Source organism: Pan troglodytes, chromosome 5, assembly GCF_028858775.2.
Source record: "Pan troglodytes isolate AG18354 chromosome 5, NHGRI_mPanTro3-v2.0_pri, whole genome shotgun sequence".
Classification (NCBI taxonomy): domain Eukaryota; kingdom Metazoa; phylum Chordata; class Mammalia; order Primates; family Hominidae; genus Pan; species Pan troglodytes.
In genome coordinates, this window is record NC_072403.2 from 167,127,634 (window position 1) to 167,155,141 (window position 27,508).

At 42.3% G+C, this 27,508-nt stretch overlaps 1 protein-coding gene across 7 annotated transcripts in view; it reads left to right on the forward strand.

Annotated features, from left to right (window-relative positions):
• Window positions 1-27,508, forward strand: part of TIAM2 (TIAM Rac1 associated GEF 2) — a 264,322-nt gene that overhangs the window by 161,179 nt on the left and 75,635 nt on the right. For 4 of the 7 annotated variants that reach the window (XM_054686446.2, XM_009452286.5, XM_054686444.2 and 1 more), the window contains 5 exons: window positions 9,756-9,941; window positions 10,604-10,750; window positions 22,195-22,356; window positions 24,414-24,518; window positions 24,753-24,831. In XM_054686446.2, the coding sequence (XP_054542421.1) occupies window positions 9,756-9,941; window positions 10,604-10,750; window positions 22,195-22,356; window positions 24,414-24,518; window positions 24,753-24,831 (679 nt within the window). Of the gene's footprint in view, window positions 1-9,755; window positions 9,942-10,603; window positions 10,751-14,174; window positions 14,247-22,194; window positions 22,357-24,413; window positions 24,519-24,752; window positions 24,832-27,508 lie in introns of all 7 variants that reach the window. The other 3 variants (XM_009452282.5, XM_063813588.1, XM_016956509.4) reach the window with 1 other exon arrangement.

The following is a 27,508-nucleotide window of genomic DNA, read 5'->3' on the forward strand; positions in this document are numbered from 1 at the left end:
TTCTCCCAGATGGCATCCCCCATCCTGCCTCATTATGTGCGATTTCCAGGGGAGACAGGCCTGCTTCTGTGGTTAATTAGGCTGGGGAGGGAGGAGGTGGTTGGACTACCAGGGGGTGCTGTGGGGAAGGAGGAAGCACTTGCTGGTGGGGTTGAGACTGCTCTGGGTTTTATGAAACGTGGGCTTCAGTTTAAATATTTACTTAAATACAGTTTTAAAATCATAAAGAGGACGGATTGCATTTGGACAATTGGAAACTGGTGAAGAGAACAATGAGAACAAGGCTTTGAGGAAAATACGAGGATACTATGGTGTATTTCTGGATGTGTACAGGGGGAAGCAGTTTGAGGAACAAACCACTGGAGTGTAGCATATTTGTGAGGGGATTTGAGGGAGATAAAGCCAGATTGTGGAGGTGGTGGGTGAAGATGTGAACTTTATTCAATAGGCAATAGGGAGATGGTGAAAGTGTTATTTTTTATTTTTTATTTTTTAAGGCAGGCAATAGGGAGATGGTGAAAGTGTTATTTTTTATTTTTTAAGGCAGAGTCTTGCTGTGTTGCCCAGGCTGGAGTGCAGTGGCATGGTTTTGGCTCACTGCAACCTCTGCCTCCTGGGTTCAAGTGATTCTCGTCCCTCAGCCTCCCAGGCAGCTGCGATTACAGGCATGTGCCACTACGTCCTGGTAATTTTTGTATTTTGGTAGAGATGGGGTTGGCCATGCTGGTCTCAAACTCCTGACCTCAACTGATCCGCCTGCCTCAGCCTCCCAAAGTGCTGGGATTACAGGTGTGAGCCAATGCGCCCAGCTGGAAGTGTTTTTATTTTCTATTTTTTTGAAACGGAGTCTTTCTCTGTCGCCCAGGCTGGAATGCAGTGGTGTGATCTCGGCTCACTGTAGCCTCTGCCTCCAGGGTTCCAGCGATTCTCCTGCCTTAGCCTCCTGGGTAGCTGGGATTACAGGCGTACGCCACCACGCCCGGCAAATTTTTGTATTTTTTGTAGAGACGGGGTTTTGCCATGTTGGCCAGGCTGGTCTCGAACTCCTGACTTCAGGCAATCTGCCCGCCTTGGCCTCCCAAAGTGTTGGGATTACAGGCATGAGCCACCGCTCCCAGCCTGGAAATGTTTTTGTTAGGAGAATAAGAATGTTTGGTTTAGTTCGATGAGAGTTTGTTTGGTGCATACTCTGGGTCAGGCAAATGTGCACAGACTGGAGACTCAAAGAAGTCACTGTCTCTGCCCTCAGTGACAGTGGCACTGCTAGAGAGAGTGCTAGAGCCCTCAGTGACAGTGGCACCTGCTAGAGAGAGGTGACAGACAGTTGAGCTCTCAGTCTAGCAGGTGACAGACGGTTGAGCATACAATTTCAACATAACACAGTGATTCAGTGCACGTGGCATTCCAGTGCTGTGGAAGACAGAAATGGGAAATATAGCCTCATGTGCAGTCATGGAAGACCCTGGAGGAGGGAGGCCGAGTTGCTTCTTGAAAAATGAGGAGTTTACCGGGAGAATAGAGAGGGGTCTTCCAGGCCAAGGCACAGTGGGAGCAAATGCAGTGTGGTTTTAGGTAGGTGGTGAGAGGTAGACAGGGGAAGTAGGACTGTCTGTCACTCTCTCCTCCCGGTACCACTGCAGAAGCCTCCGGTTTCGCCCTTCGTCCGATGCATCTTCCATACAACAGCCAGACTGGGTTGCATCGGAAAAGCACATCTGGGTCAGGCGCAGTGGCTCATGCCTGTAATCCCGGCATTTTGGGAGGCCGAGGTGGGTGGATCACTTGAGGTCAGGAGTTCAAGACTAGCCTGGCCAATGTGGTGAAACCCCGTCTCTACTAAAAATACAAAAAGAATTAGCCAGGTGTCGTGGCGCACACCTGTAATCCCAGCTACTCGGGAGGCTGAGGCAGGAGAATCGCTTGAACCCAGGAAGCAGAGGTTTCCATGAGCTGAGATCACACCATTGCACTCCAGCCTGGGCAACAGAGTGATATGTCTCAAAATAAATAAATAAATAAATAAAGTAAAAAAATAAAAAGCACATGTGATCCTGTGATTGCCAGATAAAGTCCCTGATAACCTCTCCCCACCTTGACCTTTATCTGCAACTCCCTGAGCCCACCCTTCTGCTCCTTTCTTTGGGTTTTTCCTCAGGCAGAGAGGACTCCTGTGCTGTGCACAAATGTGCCCTGCTCCCCTCCGCCCTCTTCATCTGGCTCACCCCTTCTCGACTGTCATGAAGGGTTTAGGGGTCGCTTCCTCCAAGGCGCTGTCCTTGATCGCCCTCTCGCCCACTCCATCAGGGAGCCCCACTCTCCTCCCACAGTTCTCCATGTCTGTGCCACTGCTGTCATCTGTGGCTTTGTCATGATTTCTTCGTGTGTAAGGTTGCTCCTGCTATAAAATACGTGCTCCTGGAGGAACCGTGTCTGTTTTTTTATCTCTGAACCCTCGATGCCTTGCTTGAGTTAGTGAATGTGTGGAAGCACCTCTGTCTCGTCTGTCCAGGGATGCTGTCCTCTGTACTGCAGGAAACAGAGTTCTTCTCTGAGTCAGCCACCACCCCACTTCCCAGTGTTCTAGGCCTTCCTGCTTCACCCCCGTCTAACAGAACGCCTCCTTTTGCCCTGCCTTGTTCTCATGCTCCCCTTCCTTGTTTTATCAGAGCCTCTGCCTTAGGCCACTATCATATGTGATTTCACAATAACTCTGCAAGGTAAAGATGTAGATATAGCACCCGTTTGTTGGATGAGTAAATAGACCCTTAGGAGAAGTATATTTCTTTTCTTTTTCTTTCTTTTTTTTTTTTTAGAATTAAAAATTTTTTTTAAAAATAGAGACGAGGTCTCACTATGTTGCCCAGGTTGGTCTCAAACTCCTAGGTGCAAGCGATCCTCCTGTCTCGGCCTCTCAAAGTGCTGGGATTATAGGAGTGAGCCACTGCACCCAGACGAGAAGTACATTTTCTGTATAAGTACCGTGCACTAACTGATTGCGCCACTGGAGCACCACGAAGTGCATTTGCTAATGTCACACAGCTGGTAAGTGGTAGAGCTGGGATTTGGACACAAATCTTTGCTCCTAATTCATAGGCGCTACTGCTCCGTAAGACTTGGGTAAATCAGATGGTGCTTTGCTTGCTAACTAAACCAGGTGATGAATTGTTTTGTGTGGAATAGAATCCTTGATTTACTTGTTTTTATTACTTGGATTTTTCAGGTCGATTTGATGGGAATTACATTGATTATAAAACTGAGTGAATTTTTGGGTATGGGAATTATATCTCAAAGGAAAACAGAACAAAACCGAATCTCTCTACTTTAGCTGGTTGTTCTAAATACTGTTAAACTTGAGTGTCATCTATGTCACTAGCTGGTTCTTCTGTGAAGATAGGTTTTAGTATTTGGAAAGCATGGAACGGGAGTTTTTCAGCTTCTTACACCAAGAAAGAAACATGAATTATCTTATGGGACAAACCTAGTAATAGGCAAATGACTACTGCGATTAAATGACTAAATGGCAGAAAATATTTTTCTAGGACTGCTGGGTGTGGCAGGAATGTACTTGTCATCTTTTAAAAAAAAATCATTATTCATTTGTTATTTTTAGCATTAGGCTTCATCCCTCTCCCTCCCACTTTACTACAGGAAACCATAACCTTTCTGAGTTCATTAAATCAGTAAAGCTGTGTTAGCAATAAAGAGGAAGATTTTGCATTGAATTTGTGCCAATGTTGAAAAATGGGAGTGTTCCCCTGTAATTTTGTTATTAGTAACTTCCTTTCACAATGAAAGATAATGAAAACCTTCTCAGAGTGAGTTTTTTTCAGTCTTGTCTTTTTATGTTTTGAGCATGGGCATTAAAAGAAACAAAAGCTCATTCTATATAGAAGTTATGTTTTTTACTTTTTTTTTTTTGACAGGGTCTCACTCTTCTGCCCAGGCTGGAGTGTGCAGTGGCCCTGTCTCGGCTCACTGAAGCCTCAACCTCCTGGGCTCAAGCTATCCTCCCACCTCTGCCTCCCACATAGATGGGGCTACAGGTGTGCACCAACCACACCTGGCTGAGTTTTGTGTTTTTTTATAGAGACGGGGTTTCACCACGTTGACCAGGCTGCAAGTGTTTTTTTTTTCTTTTTATATCATATCTTGATGTTTATCTTTAAATAATAAGGAAACATCTAGAAACTAATCAGTATTTAAAGAATTTAGGAAAAGGGGGTGGGATGTCTTGGATTAAAAGGAACTGATTTTAGGCATTCTAGTTTTTGATGTTAGAAAAAAATATCTCCAGAAACACCTTGATAAATGTGGTCAGGTAATACATTACTGTTTTGGTGATTATTATCATTGAACTGTACTGAATCTCTAAACTAACATACATAATAGCTAAAAGATTGTCTTTTTTTCCTTTACCCTTTAAAATATGTATCTTTGTCTTTCTTTTATGTCACCTTCTGAAGAATTGTTATAAAATGTTTTTCTTTCAAGTTAACATTACTTTAAATTTGGGCTGGCTTTGAATGTCAAGGCTGGTAGGATATTGAAATGTAAAGTGTTCAATATGAATAGGGCCACTGAGTGAGAGTGTGGTAGTCTTACCTCCTTCTCTGTAGAATACCTGGGGGTATATGGGCAGAAATAAAGTGGACAGGTAAAAATGTAAATGAAAGTTGCTAAGGTCACTATTAGGATAGTGCACAGGTATCTTCCTATGAGTCGGAAGACCTGGGAATCAGGGGCCCCGTTATAGCTACTTGAGAGCGTCCCTGTCCCCTACATGTTGTTCACATCAGAATCGGCTTTGGGTCTGCTAGTCTGGTAGGGTGAGCTTTTTACATGACTGGTCAAATTGCTTCTCTTCTGGACTTAAGTCTCACCTGCTGAGAAATGAAGATATGGTAATACCAAGTCCCTTGCAATTTCATTGTGAATGTTAACAGCCTTTCTAAATACTATAAGGTCTGTTGTGAGCCTTTGGGTCCAGCACTTGTACCTCTTCTTCCCTCTAAGGAACCCGAGCATCTGAATCAGGGGCCTCACCGTACTTTTACTTGAATACTCTTTCAAGTTCCTCTCTACAACTTTGCTGAGTCTGTGGAAAGAAAAGTCAAATATTTCATATTGATTCTTATTTAACCACAAATCTTCATTTAAGCTCTGGAACTGATTCTTTCTATAAAGAACCATGACCTTAAAAATAAGATGACTATGATCTTTCAATATGGAATAGATATGTGAGTAAAGATGGCTTACTCTGCCACAAAGATCTATAGGGATGAAGGCTGTATAAGTCAGGGGTCTCCAGAGAAACAGAAACAGTAGGATGTGTGTATACCTGAAGAGGTGTGTGTGTATGTGTTTGTGTAGGGAGAGAATGAGAGAAATTTATTAAAAGAAATAGGCTCATGCAGTTATGGAGAAGAGCAAGTCCCAAGATCTGCAGGGTAAGTCAGTAAGCTGGAGACCTGGGAGAGACAATGGTATAGTTCCAGTCTGAGTCTAAGGCATGAGAATGAAGACAGCTGACGGTGTAGTTCTAGGCTGAAGACTGGTAGGCTCAAGATTGAGGAAGAGCCCATGTTTTGTTCAAGTCCAAAGCCAAGGGGGAAAAAAAGCCAGCGTCCCAGTTTGAAGGCTGTCAGGCAGGAGGAGTTCTCTCTTACTTGAGGGGGTGTCAGCCTTTTTGTCCTCTTCAGGTGGTCAACAGATTGGATGAGGCCCACCCACATTAGGGAAGGCAATCCGCATTACTCAGTCTACCCATTTAAATGTTAATATCTCCCAAAACATCCTTGGAGACACACCCAGAATAATGTTTGACTAAATACCTGGTCACCCCGTGGCCCAATCAAGTTGGTACATAATATTAACCATTACGCGGGTGGATCGCTTTGAACTCAGGAGTTTGAGACCAGCCTGGGCAACATAGTGAAACCCTGTCTCTACAAAAAAAATGCAAAAATCAGCCAAGCATGGTGGCATGCACTTGTGGTCTTGAGAGGCTGAGTTGGGAGGATCACTTGAGCGCAGGAAGCAGAGGTTGCAGTGAGCCAACAATGTACCACTGCATCCCCAGCTGGGGTATCAGAGTGAGACCATGTCTCAAAACAAAAACAAAAACAAACAAACAAACAAAAAATCACTCCAGTCAGGATAAGGTTAAGAAGGATAAGGAACATTGTTGAAATAGAGAAGTCATAAGGTTACTTTTCCTTTGCATTTTCTACTAAATTAAATTTTAAATGAACTTTACAGTGTACAGTTTATTGAGATACTGGTTGTCTTGAAACTTAATAAGATATAATCAAGACAACAAACGTCTTGATTTTTATAAGGTCTCCTTTGGGCTATTGGGGTGTCCCAGCCCTGTTGACTTTCCAACAAACCTAAGCATCTGGGTCCATGTTCTCCCTCTGAATTCACCTGTATTTTGTCCCAAGATTTGGGTGGAGAGGTCTATGAGTGCTGAAGATTATTAAAGTGTTTCTGATAAAACTTTATGATTCCCTGTGTATCCCTGTGTGCTCATTCCCGATCTGAGCCGGGGTATCGGGTCTCACTCTGATACCCCAGCTGGGGATGCAGTGGCACATTGTTGGCTCACTGCAACCTCTGCTTCCTGTGCTCAAGTGATCCTCCCAACTCAGCCTCTCAAGACCACAAGTGCATGCCACCATGCTTGGCTAATTTTTGCATTTTTTTGTAGAGACAGGGTTTCACCATGTTGCCCAGGCTGGTCTCAAACTGTCTTTACCTCTCAGTACTGCTTTGATGTGTAGTCACATAAGTACATTAAATAGTGCTGTTAAAAATACTTTTAAAACTACAGGATTCAGTGCAAATACAAGAGATTGTCTTCTTCCCCAATCTGTGGTGATTGGCATAGACTTGAATTTTATTTTATTTTGTCTTTTTTTTTTTTTTTTTTCTGAGATGGAGTCTCACTCTGTTGCCCAGGCTGGAGTGCAGTGGTGCGATCTCAGCTCACTGCAGCCTCCACCTCCGGGGTTCAAGCAATTCTCCTGTCTCAGCTTCCTGAGTAGCTGGGATTACAGGCGTGCGCCACCACACCTGGCTAATGTTTTTTTTTTTTTGTATTTTTAGTAGAGATGGGGTTTCACCATGTTGGTCAGGCTGGTCTTGAACTCCTGACCTCCAATGATCTGCCCGCATCGGCCTCCCGAAGTGCTGGGATTACAGACGTGAGCCACCACTCCCGGCCTTTTTTGTCTTTTTAATCCACCATGGATTGCATGGGCATCTTTACCTTCTGGTATCCAGTGACTCATTCATTTTCTTTTTCTTTCCTTTTTTTGTTTTTGGAGACAGTCTCGCTCTGTCACCCAGGCTGGACTGCAATGGCGTGATCTCAATTCACTGCAGCCTCCACCTCTTGGGTTCAAGAGATCCTCCCACCTCAGCCTCTCAAGTAGCTGGGACTACAGGCATGCACCACCATGCCTGGCTAATTTCTGTATTTTTTGTAGAGACAGGATTTCGCTATGTTGCCCAGGCTGGTCTCAAACTCCTGGGCTCAAGCAGTCTGCCCACCTCGGCCTCTCCAAGTGCTGGGATTACAGGCGTGAGCCACTGTGCCTTGCCGACTCATTCATTTTCTTTCCTCTTATATCTTCACCCTCCATACAACCTTCAGAAAATATCTGGTAAACTGTTTTACAGTGAGGCATAAATGAGTGTGATAAACTTTAATGCATTATCCAATCTAGAAATATCTACATATTATTAGAAGACAAAGGAATCCATCTATAATTGTGGACTTTCAGGAATCATCTGGAGAGAAGATGTTTGGGAAACAGAACTGAGATTATAGTTTTTACTGAACCTTAAGTAAGGTGTCAGTTTGTGCCCATCCATCACTCTGGACTCTGGAATTCTCTAATATGGCAGGACCAGGAAGAGACTTGCAGTTTCAATTTGAACTGTCTTGTTAGCGTAGAACAGGAGTCATCAGTAATAAGGCCATGCACCAGAATCCCAGAAGGTGCTCATGAAATGTAAACTTTCCTAGGCCTCAGACCTAATGGATAAAATCTTCAGGCGTAGGACCTGGGCATCTGCATTTTTAAAAGCCAACAGGTCATTCTGTCCATTCAAGGCTGATACCAGTAGGCCACCACGTTGCTAATAGGGGTATACAGGATCTTGAGTGAGGTTAAATTCTTTATGGATGTTGACATTGTTTCAATGCACCTTGGAACGTCACTGTTTTGCTGACAAATGATGATGATTAAGAAGTTCTTTGTTTAGATCTTGTGACTGTTTTTCTTTCATGCAGAAAAGTTGTGCAGCGACCAACCTAAGAAATAGATACAGAGAACTTGGAAAAGGTCTGGGGAATGCCCGGAATTTGTAATACTTGTCTATGGGGAGAGACTGGAGGGGGCAGAGTGTCCAGTGTTGGAAATCCTTCAAAGTATTATTTATCCAGAATGAAGGATTCACCTAGAAAGCTTGATGTGAAAGGCTAGGATCTGTCTGGGTGCTCAGCAACATGGCAGAACTAGAGATGCAACTGGTGCACCTGAAATAACCTAACTCTTCACACTGCATCCTTGATTACAAGCATTCACTTACAGACCTTCTCTTGAGTGTTGAGATTGCGCTCAACAGCTTTTGAATCACAGCTCGTTCTTCTGCTGAGTCCCTGTGTTGGCAAGTCACAAGAGCCTCTCTTCACCTATTATTAATAACTTATCTTTGCATGAAGGTAATACTTGTAGGTAATGCATTTTGATATCTTTGGGAGAAAGGAGAGTGGCTCCCAGAGTTTGGCTGCATTTCTTTACCAACTCATGACTTAAGTTTTGAAGAAGTTCATAGTAACTTCTGTGGTGTAAACAGCTGCATATACTTTAGTTTTATTTAGAGGTACAGATGGCAGTTATTCTCCAAGATACTTACTTAGGAGTATTCTCAGTAAAATTCTATTTGTCCTTATCCCTGAAGTCCATTTGCTTCTTATTGTTTTGAGTCATTTACTCAGAATGAACAGAAACATAAAGTCATTGCTTTTATTTATCTGGCATCTGTTTGTGTGCAGTTCAGTTAATCCAGTTTAGGATCAGGGACTGTAAATGTGAAGGGAAATGAAGCAAAGTGAAAAAGCTGACTTGCAAATTGCATCCTGTTTTAAGTCAGGATGGTTTAGAGCGTTGGCATTCTCCAAACATCATGGCTTTTTGGCATGTCACTGTATTGGGACCACCAGCTTTTTGTTTTTGTTTTTGTTTGGCTATCCTGATGAAATGAAGTGCTGGATGACCCAGTGCATTTTTTTTTTTTTTTTTTTTTTGAGACAGAGTCTTGCTTGGTTGCCCAGGCTGGAGTGCAGTGGCATGATCTTGGCTCACTGCAACCTCCGCCTTCTAGGTTTAATCCATTCTCCTGCCTCAGCCTCCAGAGTAGCTGAGATTACAGGTGCCTGGCACCACACCCAGCTAATTTTTGTATTTTTTTTTTTTTTTTTTTAGTAGAGATGGAGTTTCACTGTGTTGGTCAGGCTGGTCTCGAATGGAATCACTGACCTTCAGTGATCTGCCTGCCTCGCTTTCCAAAGGACCCAATGCATTTTGATGGGAGGGACTGAGATAGGGTGAGCAGGAAAGGCTAATTTAAACCATGCAGACCAGCCGAAACTAATTTTTTCTTCAAGTTTGTGAAAGGGATCACATTTTCGTTTTAACCTGTGAAAACTTTTAATTTTTATTTAAATCACCTGTTTTTGCTTTAAGATCCAGCAATGGGAGCAGAATCTTGAGAAATTTCACATGGATCTGTTCAGGATGCGCTGCTATCTGGCCAGCCTGCAAGGTGGGGAGTTACCGAACCCCAAGAGTCTCCTTGCAGCCGCCAGCCGCCCCTCCAAGCTGGCCCTCGGCAGGCTGGGCATCTTGTCTGTTTCCTCTTTCCATGCTCTGGTAAGTTCCTGAGGAAGGCTGTTTCTGCAGCATTCGGGGAGGGCTGTGGATGCTCCCCCTTTCTTCAGCTTGTTGCCATTGGCACTTGTGGGGCTTGACCCAACAACTGACACCTAGAGGCCAGGTCACCCAGAGGCCAGGGGCCTGGAGATGAAGGAGACCAGACGTCGTGCTGTAGAGCCCCCGGTTTCTCTACTGCTTATTCTAGAGTCCAGCAGCTAGTGGACGGTTACTGCATGCTCATCTCTGCCTTTCTGTGTATTCCACTATCAGGAAAGTGGGATCCTGGAGAAGGGGCAACAGTGGCATGAAGATTAAAGGATGGGTTAAAGGTTGTTTTCTCTGTCCTGCAGAGCGCCCCATCAGGTTTTTTGAAGTCGTTCCCATTTTGGTGGCTTCTGTGTGTTATGTTGGCTCAGCCTAGGGGTCTGTAGTGGTTTTGCTGACACTGCTGCCCACCATGGAGAGACCTGACTGTCATGACTTGTGTTATCCAGATGAGAGTGGTCTATATGATGGATGCTTTCCTGGTATTTCAGACATGCAGGAGCTTTTGACGATAGTCAGAATGCATTTATAGCAAGCAGAGCTCACTTCCTTCATTTTTTCTGCCACTGAAATACTAAGCCTTTAGATTTTTTTTAAACTGTGTTTTACATTAGGTATGTTCTAGAGATGACTCTGCTCTCCGGAAAAGGACACTGTCACTGACCCAGCGAGGGAGAAACAAGAAGGGAATATTTTCTTCGTTAAAAGGGCTGGACACACTGGCCAGAAAAGGCAAGGAGAAGAGACCTTCTATAACTCAGGTGAGCTTTTCAGCATGGGAACAGCAGACTAGAGTGAAATTCCTGAAACCCCTAATTTTCGGCCTGCTATAAATCATCAATGTTCATTCTCTGTTAAGAATGAAATGAGGCGAGGTGGGGTGGCTCACGCCTGTAATTCTAGCACACTGGGAGGGCAAGGCAGGAGGATCACCTGAGCCCAGGACTTCAAGACCAGCCTGGGCAACAGAGTGAGACCCCATCTCTACAAATAGCCGAGTGTGGTGGTGTGCGCCTATAGTCCCAGCTACTCGGGAAGCTGAATTGGGAAGATCGCTTGAGCCCGGGAGGTTGAAGCTGCAGTGAGCCATGATTTTGCCACTGTACTCCAGCCTGAGTGACAGAGCGACACCCTGTCTCAAAAATAAAAATGAAAATAAAAGTTGATTCAAAGGAATCAACTCTTAGCATGCACTTTTTTTTTGCCCAACGAAACTGCACAAGTTGCCGTATCTATCCTGGCACTCCTGAAGAGGTAGTCACACTGCGTGCAGTGCTTAGGAACAGAAGAAATAAGAATAATCAGAAAATAATCCACACTTTTCCTTCCCTCTAGTACTAATATTTATTTTCTCATAGATTTTATATTAAAATAAATGGAAAATTAATAATCAGAGGAGTGGCAGCTCAGTTCTGTTGATAGTGCTGTGGATTTTGCTCACTAAATCCTTAGAGCATGGCCTTGGGGTTTTGTCATCCCATTTTAGAGACGAGGAGACTGACACTTGAAGAGGTTACATCACTTACCTTATCCTGTTCACCAGCACCAAAGGGCAGGGCCGGGACTCGTTGCTACCTAAGTCCACGGTCTTGAAACACTGGAAAATTGCTAGTGCCTATTTTCCCTTGGGGAGGGGTGACTCTTGCAACACTTTCTTTTTCTTTTCTTCTCTTTTTTTTTTTTTGAGATGGAGGCTTGCTCTGTCACCCAGGCTGGAATGTAGTGGTGTGATCTTGGCTTGCCGCAACCTCTGCCTCCTGGGTTCAAGTGATTATCCTGCCTCAGCCTCCTGAGTAGCTGGGACTATAGATGCACACCACCATGCCTGGCTAATTTTTGTATTTTTAGTAGAGACGGGGTTTCACCTGTTGGCCAGGCTGGTTGTGAACTCCTGACCTCAGGTGATCCACCCACCTGGGCCTCCCAGAGTGCTGATTATAGGCGTGAGCCACCGTGCCTGGCCTCTTCTAACATTTTTATTAAGGAAAAATAGTCTAAGCACATGTTATGTGAAATGTGGCCCAAGTATCGTAAATTGTTTTCAAAACATTTTGAATATGTGTATTTCATGGTGCACCTGTATTTCATGATGCAGGTGCATGATAATGGATTTTATCTTGCTGATTGATATGTTTTAGGATTATTCTGTTTCAAAGCTGTTGAAAAAATAAGTTATATGATGACCTGATCATTCAGGTGAATAGGGAAATTGTTTGCAATTAAATCTGAAGAAGTTTTTGCTTTTATTTTCAATGAGCTGCTGTTTTTCTGATTATGTTTTCAATATCATTGGAAAGAGAGTCACATTTTATTGGATCTTTGTTTTCTAATTTGTATATGGCTATTTGATAACGCTTTTGTGAATTGGGTAAGTAAAAGGGCCAGTATCAGTTCCTTTGACTTGTTTAAAACCTTAAAACAATAAAGTTGGAGGTGGTGGAGAGTGGGTTGGTAGATTAACAGACAGCAGAATCACAGGAAACTTTTCTTATGTGGCCACCATGTTTGTATACTCATATACAAAAATAATATCAGATTTTAAAGTTGTGGTTCTACTTGTAATTAAATTTTTTTTTTCTTTTTTGAGACAGAGAGTCTCTCTGTCACTCAGGCTGGAGTGCAGTGGCACGATCTTGGCTCACTGCAACCTCCACATCCCGGGTTCAAGCAATTCTCGTGCCTCAGCCTCCCAAGTAGCTGGGACTACAGGCTTGAGCCACCACACTCGGCTAATTTTTATATTTTTAGTAGAGACAGGGTTTCACCATGTTGGCCGGGCTGGTCTCAAACTTCTGGGCTCACGTGATCCACCTGCCTGTACCTCCCAAAGTACTGGGATTACAGGTGTGAGCCACTGTGACCAGCCTGTAATTTAATTTAATTTAATTGTAAAGAGTAATCTTATTTGTTGGTTGTAATGGAAATGTATTTCCTCATTATTGACTGTAGTCAACTGCAAACTCTTTGCTAATGGTGGGCCTATGCTTTCTTTATTTTTTAAAAATCGTTTTTTTAGAAATGGGGGTGGGAGTGGTCTCCCTATGTTGCCCAGGCTAGTCTCAAATTTCTGGCCTCAATCCATCTTCCCACCTCAACCTCCCAAAGTCCTGGGATTACAGGTCTGAGCCATAACACCGAACACTTATGTTTTGTGAACTGAACTTCTTTGATGGTTAACTAATGTCCTTAAGGTATTTTAATCAGGACAGTATATTCGATATAAATAATAACTTGATAAATAACTTGCTTATTTTTTCTTAGGTGTAGACATTCTGCTAATTAGATATGAGCCTAATATGGTTTTTACCCAGCATCTGTGGTAATTTGTTCTCAACATAGACTTTTTGATAAACAAAAGCATTTGGTCGAACATTTTTTGTTTTAAAAAGATATGAAACTAATTACAGTGTCAGTATTTATATAACTGAATGAAGTTGATTTAGTAGGTATTTCTAAGTGTTTATATTGTTTTTAATGTTAATTATGCCATTACAAAATTTAGAAGGTGAAATTTGGAAAAGGCAATTGTTTTTAATTCTTCTACCCAAACAAACCACTTTTAACATTTAGCTATATTTTCTTCCAAGATTTATTCTGTGCACATTAAAAAAAGTAGGTATGAGCTTGATTTTGTTGGTTCTGTTTCACACTTTCAGAAACATGTACTTTTTGGTTAAAAGCATATCAAGAATGAATTTATTTATTTATTTATTTATTTGATACAGTCTCGTGCTATTGCCCAGGCTGCAGTGCAGTGGCATGATCTCAGCTCACTGCACCCTCCGCCTCCCGGGTTCAAGTGATTCTCTGCCTTAGCCTCCTGAGTAGCTGGGACCACAGGCGGGTGCCACCACATCTGGCTAATTTTTGTATTTTTAATGGAGATGAGGTTTCACTCTTTTGGCCAGGCTGGTCTTGAACTCCTGACCTCAGGTGATCTACCCACCTCAGCCTCCCAAAGTGCTGGGATTACAGGCCGACTTAAATAATAGATGACATAAAAAAGTAAAACGTAACTATGCGGGAAATAAAAACTTTAAGTGTATTAGAATAATAGTACAAATTGTGATATGAAGCTCTTCTAAAATGTTATAGAACTTTAGTTTTTAAATAATGAAAAAGGGTAGCTGGCAGATGAATATTACAGGGCCATTTCATTAGTCTTTTTCCTCCCCCATCTGTCAGATATTTGATTCAAGTGGCAGCCATGGATTTTCTGGAACTCAGCTACCTCAATACTCCAGTAACTCCAGTGAGGTAAACTTTGCTATAGATGGCCGCCATCTTGTTTTACATGAATGACACAAATGCTAACTTTTTCTGGTTTTTTTGTTTGTTTGTTTGTTTTTGTTTTTGAGACGGAGTCTGGCTCTGTTGCCCAGGCTGGAGTGCAGTGGCACGATCTTGGCTCACTGCAAGCTTCGCCTCCCAGGTTCATGCCATTCTCCTGCCTCAGCCTCCTGAATAGCTGGGACTACAGGCCCGCCACCACGCCCGGCTAATTTTTTGTGTTTTTAGTAGAGATGGGGTTTCACCGTGTTAGCCACGATGGTCTCGATCTCCTGACCTTGTGATCCACCCACCTCGGCCTCCCAAAGTGCTGGGATGACAGGGTGAGCCACAGCACCCGGCCACAAATGCTAACTTAAGCGAGGAATGCTGGTTCAGATTCTTTACATGAACTCCTTGAAAATAGATTTATAATTAAAATGGTCCCAGTAGGTATTCTCTAAAGAGATAGCCTTGAATGCCAAGCATTTTGGAGGTATCTAACCTCATGTTAACTCCATTTTAAAATTAGTGACATGACTAGACTGAAGTCATAATAATATCTTTGATTTACACATCTCTATTCCTCAGCAGTACTTACCTTCGTTTGAGAGTTCAGTGAATACAAAATTGCATTTTCCTCTCAGGGTTGTCAGGGATCTTCACATAGATAGTACACTCTATGCTGTGTCTCTCCAGGCGCCGTCAAGGGGAGCCTGAGTAATGTCTCCTCATCCCTAGAATTGCTTCTGACCGAACAAATCCTCAGAATGATTTCTGAATGAAATCCTAGAGCATGAAATCCCAGATGTGCCTATGCCTCTTCCTAGTGCCTTTTTCAAACCCACAACATCCCCATGAAGCTGTGTTATTTAATTTCTCCTCCACCAAATAATTTTTTTTTTTTTAGATGGAGTCTCACTCTGTTGCCCAGGCTGGAGTGCAGTGGCGTGATCTCGGCTCACTGCAACCTCTGCCTCCCAGGTTGAAGCAGTTCTCCTGCCTCAGCCTCCTGAGTAGCTGGGATTACAGGCACCTGCCACCAAGGCTGGCTAATTTTTGTATTTTTAGTAGAGATGGGGTTTCACTATGTTGGCCAGGCTGGTCTTGAACTCCTGACGTCGCGATCCACCCACCTCAGTCTCCCAAAGTGCCGAGATTACAGGCGTGAGCCACTGCACCCAGCCAGTTCTTACTCTGCACTTACCATCTCTTACTGTTAGCCACTCTGTCAAGTGCATATGTCATGGCTCCCAGGAAAGCTTGTAATCGATATAGTTTATATATGCCCTGTGATTATCTGTATATTCTCAATCTATAGCACACTGCGAAGGATATAGTACTCGCTTAATAAGTTTGATGATTAATTATTTCTATTAGATGTCATTTAATGGCTGAGGATGACTGATTTGTAATAAAGGCCCATAATTTTAGGGTCCTATCTCTTCCAGCATTATATAACAATGTAAAATTCTTACTTTGAAAGTTAAGAGGCCTGGCATGGTGGCTCGTGCCTGTAATCCCAGAATTTTGGGAGGCTGAGTCAGGTGGATCATTTGAGACTAGGCTGGGCAACATGGTGAAACCCTGTCTCTATCAAAAATGCAAAAAATTATCCGAGTGTAGTGGCTTGCTCCTCGGAGGCTGAGGTGGGAGGATTGCTTGAGCCTGGGAGGCAGAGGTTGCAGTGAGCCAAGATTGCACCACTGCACTCTGACCTGGGTGGCAGAGTAAGACCCCATCCCTGAAAAAAGAAAGTTATGAAACTATAGCATCAGTACACTTCCTATTAACAGAGTTTATGTTGGACTTTGAAAATAAATTTTGCTCATGTAGCTACTTACAGTGAGAATTTAAGCTTAGTGCTTAAGATGGGCTCAAATAAACAGGTCCCATCGATGCTCTAAGGAGTGAGAAGAAACTATGATTTCTGCATTTGTTTTACTCCTATTTATTTTAGCTAAGCATTACTTGTGATGTAGGGATACTGAAGAAATTCCTTTCATTTATAGGACTATTTTAATGCAGCCTCTGTAATTTCTGTGCTATCGTACCCAGATAACTAGATTCAGATAGAATGGCAGATAGAACTAAGGGTGTAATTTGTTTTTTTATGTCTCTGGGACTTAAAATTCTGCCTGAGCTGGCTAAATAATTAATATTTCATTTTGCTACTTTTCATCTGCTAATCATTCTTGGAGAATACTTGTAACCTGCACAAACCTATTTTTATACAATAAGTACATTACGCCCATTTCTATAACACAGAAAGGCTGTTGTGAGGGAGGGACCGTGTGCATTTTAAACTATTTCACTCTAATTGATGCATCATATAACAGCCCAACAGTGAGTCACCCTAATTCAAAATCTGTTAAGTCTGGAATAAAGCCAGTCTTACTTGAACATTTTTTAGAGGACACTTTGGCTTGCCAAAAATGAAAGCTTTTCATAACGAACGTCTGGATGAGTAATAGTCTTACACGGCCTTTGAAGGGAGGTGTTTGTCATGGAGATTGTGACAACAAAGTCCCCACTAAGGCTCAGATGGCGGCAACCCCGGAAGCTTCATTGCAGAAATTGTGACAGCCCCTGGGCCTTGGCCCCTTCTTCTGGAAAATTGGCTTGGGGTATTCCAAGTTTCTGTGGCAGTGAGTGAATGCAGTATTGTCATCTTAGTCATGAGCTGTAAACTGAAAAAAAACTAAAAAAACCCAAAAAACCCCAAAACCAAAACAAACCCCCTAATATTGTTTTCTTAAATGGAAAATATGAATGAAACAGCTTACTCTTCACCACAGTATGGTAATCTGTTTAGAGAGAATATTAATACACAACCCTACATAGCATATATATATGCATACAGCTAGCGAGCTAGCTAGATCCATCTTTGTTTTTCTTTCATATCAACCGATGTGTGGGCCTCAGTCCAAGAAGGAAATAAACACTTTCTCTTCTATGACATTTTACTGTTGTTAAGAAAACTGGGAGCGTGCAACTCCCTTTTGTGTTTTCTCCTCATCTCCCTTGCAAATAGACTTTCCTTTTATCAGCCACTGTGGTGGTGTGGGCCCATTTGTGACAGCCAGATTGTGATTTTGCTACTCACTTCCCTTCAGTGATCCAAGTAGTAATTACGAGCCATTTGATCCAAAAGCATCTGCTGTGAGAACACACGGAGTTTCAATTTTTTCTCCTTGCTGCATACTGAGCATAAGTAATTTGACATGTGGTTTCAGGACCATTGATGTAATAATAATAATAAAAAATACTTCTGTGGAATGCCCTCCAAGGAGAGCTAAAGTGATTTGCAGACGTTCACTAGTCAGTCTGGAGTGACTGTGGCTGCAGCCCAGTGATGTTCCCGTGTCGTGATGACCAGTTGGAGCTGACTGCAAGGTGATCTGAGCAGCAGTGGCCAGAACAGTGGCCCAGGGCTTTGGAACAAAGGGTGATTCTCAGGAAGTTCTTTATAGTGGCCATCGCTGAAATGCAGTAGCTACTCCCAGTACAGTATAATGCCCTGATCCAGCCTCAGCTTCCAAAAAAATCTTTACAATTTATGTCTTTCAAATGCAATTCCTCCCATCAGTCTCCTAACCACCCCACGAGGCTGGCGTTTTTAACCTCTTTTGAAGGTGAAGGAACAGAAGTGCAGAGGCACTAGATAACAGCCCCTAACAAGGCTGAGATTTGACCTGGATTGCCTTGCTATTATTGTATTTTTTCTGTCTCCATTTGCATTCTCAGGACCAGGAAACCTTGAAGAGGCTAGTTGGAAACATATATATATATATATATATATATATATATATTTTTTTTTTTTTTTTTTTTTTTTTTTTTTTTTTCTTTGAGGGGAGGAAGTAGAGTAGGAGGCGTGGTAGGTGCGTAACAGTCCTGGCAAAGGTAGCCAACCGTGGAATTCTGGGTGGTTAAAAAGGTTAATTTAACATAGCAGCATCTTTGACATGGGTAACCTGGAAAAAGAGTTTTCCAGATGGCTCCATTTTTAATGCTTATTTTTAGGATTCTCTCTTCTTTTTATGAAAAGAATATTGGAGAATATTTCATCTGGCTTCCTGAAACTAAAGCATGTGTATTTTCAACTTGGATAGCATTGACCTTCCTTCAGAGAATTAATCCAACTTTCCCTCCAAATGGGCAAAGCTTACAACAACCTAAGAGATCTGTAAGCACCAAGTAGCTTTTTCTTTTTCTAGTTTTAATAAATTAATTTTAAATTCTTGGTGCTTCCTTTGAATAACCAGGTTTTACTTTTCTTGAACTGTATACATTTGTGAGGGGTGTGTGTGTGTGTGTGTGTCTGTCTGTCTGTCTGTCTGCCTAACACACACCAAAAATTACATTTAACTTTTCATTGAGGGGCTCTCTTGAGAGGGTCTTACTCTTTGATGGCCTTGGCTTTGATAGGCGTCTTCTCTTCTATGGTTCACTAGATCTTGGGTCAGCAGTGTAGACTCAGAAAACCACTGCTCAGAGCAGTTGTAGCACAGCACCTTGTTTAATGGATTTTAATAGGATTATTTCTTTTGTCCTTCCATCCTTCCATCTATCTGCACGCTTTTCTCTTGTCCAGAACTTATTCTCCTTCAATAATCTGTTAATTTTTCTTCTCGAAGCTTCCAGAGAGCATTAAGAACTTGACACTATGTCAACAGATTTGAGTAAGATACTGAAAACGGACAGCGTTTACCTTTCTGCCTGTAATATGACTGTGAATTTCTAGTTGTATCCAGCTCAGCACTCAAGTTTTGGGTGTGTCCTGGGTGTGGGACGCACTGTGTTAATGGCTGAGGGAGAATGAGGATGCAGAAGACAAAGCCTCTGCTGGTATTCATCTTCTCCTGGTGCGGGACTTAGAAGTGACTCCCCTGTGAGCTGGGCTTTGCCAAATGCTGTACCAGGGACATAGGAGAGTAAACTCATCTAAGTGAGAGGACTTGAGGGCAGAGAAAGGAGAGATAGGAGAGAATTCATAAGACAGGGGCATTTTAAACCAGGTTGGAGGGTATATATGGTTTCAGCACTGACTCTACTTGTAAGAACGGTACAGCAGAGAGAGGAGATGGAAGTGAGCACCGGTGTGGAGCAGGAGCATGCCACTCCCTTCTGGGGAATGTTCCCTGAGCCATTCTGTTCAATGGGAACATGGTGTGTGGCTTAGAATAATGGAAAGTAATCAGGAGATTTGGGTCGCACCCATTTTATATAAAGGGAGTTAACTGCCAGGCGGGCATTCTGTGTAGTATAGTGGTGGTGTGAACCAGCTCAACCCAGACTTCCACCCTTCAGATCCCCGGAGTACCATAGGCACTAGTTGTGTAAACTTGGGCAAGTTTCTAGAATTTCCTGAGCCATATTTTTCTTGCCTGTTCCATAGGAAGTGATGATGGTGCCTTCCTGAGAGGGCTGGTTGTGAGTGGTGAGTGAACTGATGGCACATCAGGAGCTTGTTTCATTTGGTCTCACGAGATGCAGTCTTTTTTTTTTTTTTTGAGATGGAGCCTCCCTCTGTCGCCCAGGCTGGAGTGCAGTGGCACGATCTTGGCTCACTGCAACCTCTGCCTCCCAGGTTCAAGCTATTCTCCTGCCTCAGCCTCCTGAGTAGCTGGGGCTACAGACGCGCGCCACCATGCCCGGATAATTTTTATTTTTAGTAGAGATAGGGTTTTACCATGTTGGCCAGGCTGGTCTTGAACTCAGGACCTTAGGTGATCCACTGGCCTCGGCCTCCCAAAGTGCTGGAATTACAGACGTGAGCCATGGCGCCTGACCAAGTGATACAGTCTTTCTCTGATTGTCAGTAACGGTGAGAACAAGAGGGTGTGAAGGCACAGTGTTAATTTGTACTGCTCATGTTCCTCCCACACCTGTTTATCCATAATTATGTTCTTCCTGATCTCCAAAAGTGCAGCAGTAAATTGCTCTGCCACCCTCAGTGGGAGCCTGTGACTTCCTCCGGGCCTTGTTCTTTGTGAAGTTTCTTACTCCACAGTGACCTCTGCTGGGTTTTAGTTTGCTTCTCACCAAGCCTGGTTTCAGAGGTGGGGCCTGCACCTTTAAGGCAGCATCTGTTTGTTGCTAAGCACCGGGTTGAAATCACTGCCCAGATGAAAAGTACCCGAGAGAATGAACCAGAGAAAAAAATGTGCCTGTGTAAGACAAGAGCCTTTAGCAGAGAGTGTCCGGGCTGGTTCCTGGCATCCCTGGCTCCTTGCATCTGGTCCTGTCTTTTCCTTTGGCATTGGCACGTGTGGGGATGTGCGTTCTGGCTGTGATCATCCTTCCAGAAAAATGTACTGAAAGCGACAGATCCAAGACAAATCCAGAAATGTCACTTCAAAATTGAGCACCATGTTTTCAAAAAGATGGCACAGAGAGACGGATTTTTCCCTTGCTTGCTTCTTTTAAATTTCTTTACGATGTCTCTTCTAGTTTTTAAATCCTGCATAGGAGGATCTTTTACTTTGTATTTAAAAATGCATGGAATTCAAAGTAAAATCACCCATTAGTGATAACTTTAAAGTATGATGAATGATATATAATAATGTGATAGTATTGAATCTACAGGTGACATTTTCTGGTATGTAAGGTGTTTCACATAAGTGACCTCTTTTGCTCACAAAACTTAAGTAACAAGTAATTTTTTCAATATGAATTATATTAATAATATCCTCTTTTACAAAACAGGAGCTGAATCGTACGTAGCAAGGTAAATCTTGTCCTGGGCCACACTTTGCTGGTAGAGTCTGTGACTTTTGATTTCGAAGCCCCAAATCTTTTCTTTACTGCTATGTGAATATAAGAACCTACCCAGAGAGAAACATGTCTACATTGCTTAAGAAATGTATGCTATTTTTGTTATGAATTACAAAAGGACATATTAGCATGAAGTCAGCAATTGTTGTGATGATGTAGTTGGCACACTAAACTTTTTTGGGAAAGGCTTCCTGAAGGTGGTATTCTTTGAGATGATTTTCCAACAGTGTCTATGTGTGAGATAGCTGAAGGATAGAGAAAAGATTTCACAGGACTATGGGTTAATTTTAAGGAACAAATAGATTTCTGTCAGTGATGAGTCAGGCTAAAATTAAAAAGAAGAAACAAAGACAAAAACACAGATAGTCTTAGAAGAGAAAGCTTGTGCTTGGATTAAGTGCAGTTCAGAGTCAGGATGGCAGGCAGATGTCAGTGACCATGGACAAGGTGTGTCTGGAATTCAGTGGGAGATCGGAGAGGGATTATGGCTGAGATGCAGGCTTCACAGTGGCCCTTCTCAACCATGATCCCAGAGCAGTAAGCGTGGATACTCAGCAGCCCTTACATGGATTGCGGTGTTCTTTTTTTATTTTTTGAGACAGACTCTTACTCTGTTGCCCAGGCTGGAGTGCAGTGGCATGATCTTGGCTCACTGCAACCTCTGCCTCCCAGGTTCAAGCGATTCTCCTGCCTCAGCTTCCCAAGTAGCTGGGACTACAGGCGCACGTCACCACACCTGGCTAATTTTTGTATTTTTAGTAGAGACGCTGTTTCACCATGTTGGCCAGGGTGGTCTCGAACTCCTGACCTCATGTGATCCACCCGCCTTCGCCTCCCAAAGTGCTGGGATTACAGGCATGAGCCGCCGTTCCCAGCCGGATTGTGGTGTTCTAACTTGGCATAAGCGGCCAATTGACATAGTGGAAAGAACACAGGACAGGCAGTCACTAACTTTCACTCCGCTTCCCATGGCTGCAGTTTCATCTGATAAAATGAATGAGGAAACATTGTCGGCCTCATAGGGCTGTGAGAAGCCAGTGATGTGAAGCGTGTGAGCGTTTACTCTAAATACTCCGTAAATGAACAGGACGTTTGGCCGGTGGTTTCCTTCATTTGTTAATCAAATTTGTCTGCATTTTCTTTTGGCATCTACAAACAGGTCGATGAACTTCTGCATATATATGGTTCAACAGTAGACAGTGTTCCCCGAGACAATGCATGGGAAATCCAGACTTATGTCCACTTTCAGGACAATCACGGAGTTACTGTAGGGATCAAGCCAGAGCACAGAGTAGAAGATATTTTGACTTTGGCATGCAAGGTAACGGATTTTGCTGCAGAAATATACTTCTGAATAGAAATAATCATTAATGTTACAATCTTATGCCTTCTAAATTCGTGTGATATTCAAGGGCCCAGTTTCCATGCCAGGGAACATATTAGCATATTTATTAGTTAATATATTTATTAGCATATTCATTAATTTGCATTCTATTCCTTGATCTCTTTAGAAGAATGAGTTATTAGGTCATGATCCCACACTTCCATGAAGAACCTGAGCTAATCTACTGAAATTCTATGTATACTTTGATATCTAGAATAATTATGAAATCCGTTGCTATTTAAGTTACTTAGAGATGGTATGTTATAAGAAGGCGGCATAAACTTTGAGGTAATTTAATTTAATCCTAAATAGTTTTATCGGATTTCTCCAGATTAAACACGAAACTTGATATATTCACAGTTGCTTTATGGAGATTAATATAAGATGATGTTTTATTCATTTTTCAAACTGGGTTTCATTCCTGATCTGAGAAGGGAGTTTATGGTAAGTCTTAAAGAGAGCCCTCTGAGAGAGAATATGTTCAGCAGCATCAGATCAGAAGCTTTTAGACCACCAGGTGGTGCAGTAGAGCTTAAATAGTTTTAAGTTTCCAGAGAAAATACAATCAAATACGTTGAAATGGTGAAAAAGGCATATAGAGTTTGGCAACACTTAATCATGTGCACTTAATAAATGTGAAAAATGTTTAATTTTAGTCCCCCTTTTTCACTGTGACTTGAAACATTAGGATTCTCTACATTTATATGTAGTTTATATCCTTATGAACTTAATTTCCTTTTGCTCCCATATGTAACGTTTTTATTCAGAAAACCAACAATGTTCTATACCAATGATATCCTCCATTAAACTGATAATTTTCTGAGTAATAAAGGGTATCAGAAGTAGTGGGTCAGCTGGGAGCAGTGGCTCACGCCTGTAATCCCAGCACTTTGGGAGGCCGAGGAGGTCAGGAGATCGAGACCATCCTGGCTAACACGGTGAAACCCCGTCTCTACTAAAAATACAAAAAATTAGCTGGGTGTGGTGGCGGGCGCCTGTAGTCCCAGCTACTCGGGAGGCAGAGGCAGGAGAATGGCGTCAACCTGGGAGGTGGAGCTTGCCGTGAGCCGAGATGGCTCCACTGCACCCCAGCCTGGGTGACAGAGCAAGACTCCGTCTCAAATTACAAAAAAAAAAAAAAAAAAAAAAGATGTAGTGGGTCAATTTGACCCAGTTAGAGCATAGGCCTGAGATAAATTTCTCACTGTTGAAAATATGCATGCGAGAGAAAATATGAGTGTATGTGCACATTTTCCTTTTGAAAGTTTTTGGAGTATGACATTCTTAAGTCTGTAGATTTGTTAACATTTTACAAATTTCTGTACTTTAGTAATGAGAAACAAGGTTAGGCTCAACCTAACTAAAGAGATGGCATTTGCTGAGCTGATAAGATTTATTTTACTGTCAGATATGTTCTACCATAATCTCTTAAAAATGCATCTCTTGCCTTTAATCATAAGCAATATTGTTCAGAGAAAACCTTCTTAAAAATAATTGTCCTCCTTTACTTTTTTGCACACAAGTATTTATTTATTTATTTATTTATTTGAGTTGGAATCTTGCTGTGTCACCCAGGCTGGAGTGCAGTGGTGCTACCTCAGCTCACTGCAACCTCCACCTCCTGGGTTCAATCGATTCTCCTGCCTCAGCCTCCCGAGTAGCTAGTATTATAGGTATGTGCCACTACACCTGGCTAATTTTTGTATTTTTACTATAGTCGATGTTTTGCTGTATTGCCTAGGCTGGTCTCCAACTCCTGACCTCAAGTGATCCACCCGCCTTGGCCTCCCAAGGTGCTGGGATTACAGGTGTGAGCCGCTGCGCCTGGCCTGCATACAAGTATTTAAATTCGAGCTCTTATGTAGGTTTAAATTCAGCAAATTATATGCAGTATTCTTTTAGAGATTTCTACTTTGATTTTTAATCAGCCTGCTAACCAATGATGGATTTAGAAAGAGCATTTAAAATCTGAATAACTGTCTTTTTCTTTATAGATGAGGCAGTTGGAACCCAGCCATTATGGCCTACAGCTTCGAAAATTAGTAGATGACAATGTTGAGTATTGCATCCCTGCACCATATGAATATATGCAAGAACAGGTAAGTGTGCACTAGCTTCAGGAAGGGAAACTGAACCACATCTATGGCCCTTTAATTTTGAAAAATGTCATTTTTGGGGAAAATTCTGTTTAAATTTGGCATCTAGTTTGGAAACAGTCTCTATATAAACGGTATTTTAATAGCTTTCTTGTTTTATGAAAAATAGTGTCAAAGTAATTTTTTGAGGTATCATAACATGAGATCCTCTGATTTTGTTGTTTTCACCTTTTGCAGGTTTATGATGAAATAGAAGTCTTTCCACTAAATGTTTATGACGTGCAGCTCACGAAGACTGGGAGTGTGTGTGACTTTGGTGAGTGTAAGGAATGCCCCTTTCAGGGAATTGTGTTGTTCGTCTTTGCCTACTTTGCCCCAGTATCTTTGGACTTAATTTTTTTTCCCCTTACATTCACATTTTCAGAATATATGACAGTAGTTTCTGAACTTCCTTTCTCTTCCTTCATTTCTATTTATTGATATTAGCAGGTGACACAGATAGGTATTAGTATTAGAGGGAAATGCCAAAGTAATTAAATGGAATGAATATAAAATTGATGGGAATTTGAAAATATAGATTAATAACACAATGTACTGTATGCTGGTGCTGCTCTGAGCAGATCAACTCATGATTCATATGACAGTTGCTTTCATCTCTAGTGTCTTTGCCCTTAGTTTTCTCTTCCCACCTGGAATGCTCCCCTTCTTTCCTCTTTCTTCCCCCATCCCTCCTCTCTGGTGACATGAATCCTGCTGTCCTTCAAGAACTAACTCAAGGTCTTTCTTGAAGAAGCCGTATCTGATTGCTTTAGCTTTACTTCCTTCTTTCTTCCCTGAGTTTAACAGTTAAGGGTCAGCTGGGCGGCGTGGCTCATGCCTGTAATCCCAGCACTTTGGGAGGCCAAGGCGGGCAGATCACCTGAGGTCAGGAGTTCGAGACCAGCCTGACCAACATGGAGAAACCCCCTCTCTACTAAAAATACAAAATTAGCCAAGCATGGTGGTACATGCCTGTAATCCCAGCTACTCGGGAGGCTGAGGCAGGAGAATCACTTGAACCTGGGAGGCAGAGGTTGCAGTGAGCCGTAAGCCAAGATTGCGCCACTGTACTCTAGCCTGGGCGACAAGAGCGAAACTCCGTCTCAAAACAAAACAAAACAAAAAAACAGTTAAGGGTCAGTACTTCTGAAATCACTTCATAGCATCATTTCCTACATTTCTCCTTGATTAGATAATGATTGGTAAATACCTCCATAGAAACACTGAATGATTAGATAATGATTGGTAAATACCTCCATAGAAACACTATTTCTTACCTTGTTAAATATATTGATACATGATTTTTTCCTTAAAATGATTCAAACTAATAATAAATTAAAGTTTATAATATGTTAAAATGTCCTTTTTAGGATGCCTTCGTTTTTTAAAAATTTGTATAATCTTTTCTGACCCCCATGTTATTTTTTTATTTTTTATTTTTTTTGAGACATAGTCTTGCTCTGTCACCCAGGCTGGAGTGCAGTGGCATGATCTCGGCTCACTGCAACCTCTGCCTCCTGGGTTCAAGCAATTCTCCCTGCCTCAGCCTCCCAAGTAGCTGGGATTACAGGCGCCTTGCTTGCCACCACACCCAGCTAATTTTTGTATTTTTAGTAGAGATGGGGTTTCACCATGTTGGCCAGGCTGCTCTTGAACTCCTGGACTCAAGTGATCCGCCCACCTCAGCCTCCCAAAGTGCTGGGATTACAGGCGTGGGCCACTGTGCCCGGACCCCATGTTATGTTGGTTTTTCCTTTGAAGCCCTCTTAGCCTTTTTTCTCCTCCTCTTGGCCTTCACTGTGCTTTTTGTGGTTGCCATTTGTGTTCATCTTTGTATTGGAATGGATGAATGAAGACATTGCAAAGATACTCTCTGGTGAGACCATATTCTGCCAGCAGAAGATGCTCTCTGGTGAGACCATAATCTGCCAGGCTCTGCTGGGGTCACAGCAGAGACCTGGGGAACGGGACATCCTTGCTGTCCTCAAAGAACTCTCCGTATTAGGGGACCAAGACATGGAAACCTGTGCTCCTCACTGTGGCATCACAGAGGGGGACACTAAGTCAGGAGCCATGCATTCAGAAGAGGGAAGGTCTGCCTAGGATTTGCATGTAGTCTTATGTATTTAGGGCAAGCACCGTATTCATCCAAGCAGTTTTTCACCTTCTTAAAATGCTCAACCCCAAACATAGTTGTTTCTCAACAATTATTTGTTGTATTGAACTGAATTTCATGTATTTCAGTGAGAGTATTTTTTGCTGTTAAATTTGCCTAAATTTTTAATTGTGGTAATAGACATATGACATAAAATTTATCGTCTTGGCCACTTTTAGGTGTACAGTTTTGTGATGTTAAGTACATTCACAATACTGTGCTACCATCATCTATCTCTAGAAATCTTTTCGTCTTGTAAAGCTGAACTCTGTACCCATTTAACACCAATTCCTCATACTGTCCTTCCCCCAGCCCGTGGCAACCACCAGTTTGTTAATACTTTGTATCTCTCGGAATTCCCCTAGCAACCACCATTCTATTAATACTTTCTACCTCTCTGAAGTTGACTGCTCTAGCTCCTCACGTAAATAGTATCATACTGTGTTGTCTATTTGTGACTGACATATTTTACTTAGCATATTCTCCTCAGAGTTCACCCAAATTGTAGCATATGCCAAGATATTTTTCCTTTTTAAGACTGAATGATACTCCACTGTATGCATAGATCACATTTTGCTTATCCATCCGTCTACTGACAGACAGTTGGGTTATTTCCACCTCTTGGCTATTGTGAATTATGCTGTTATGCATGTGGGTGCATGGTCTCACCTTTGGAATAAAAGTTATGTTTTTATATTTCTTAAGCCTCTCGTTTGCCATTTTTCTTTTTCTGCCCCTGCAAGATATTTATACTTTCAAAATAGCTGTAATTTCGACTTTCTCAACATACTGTACTTAT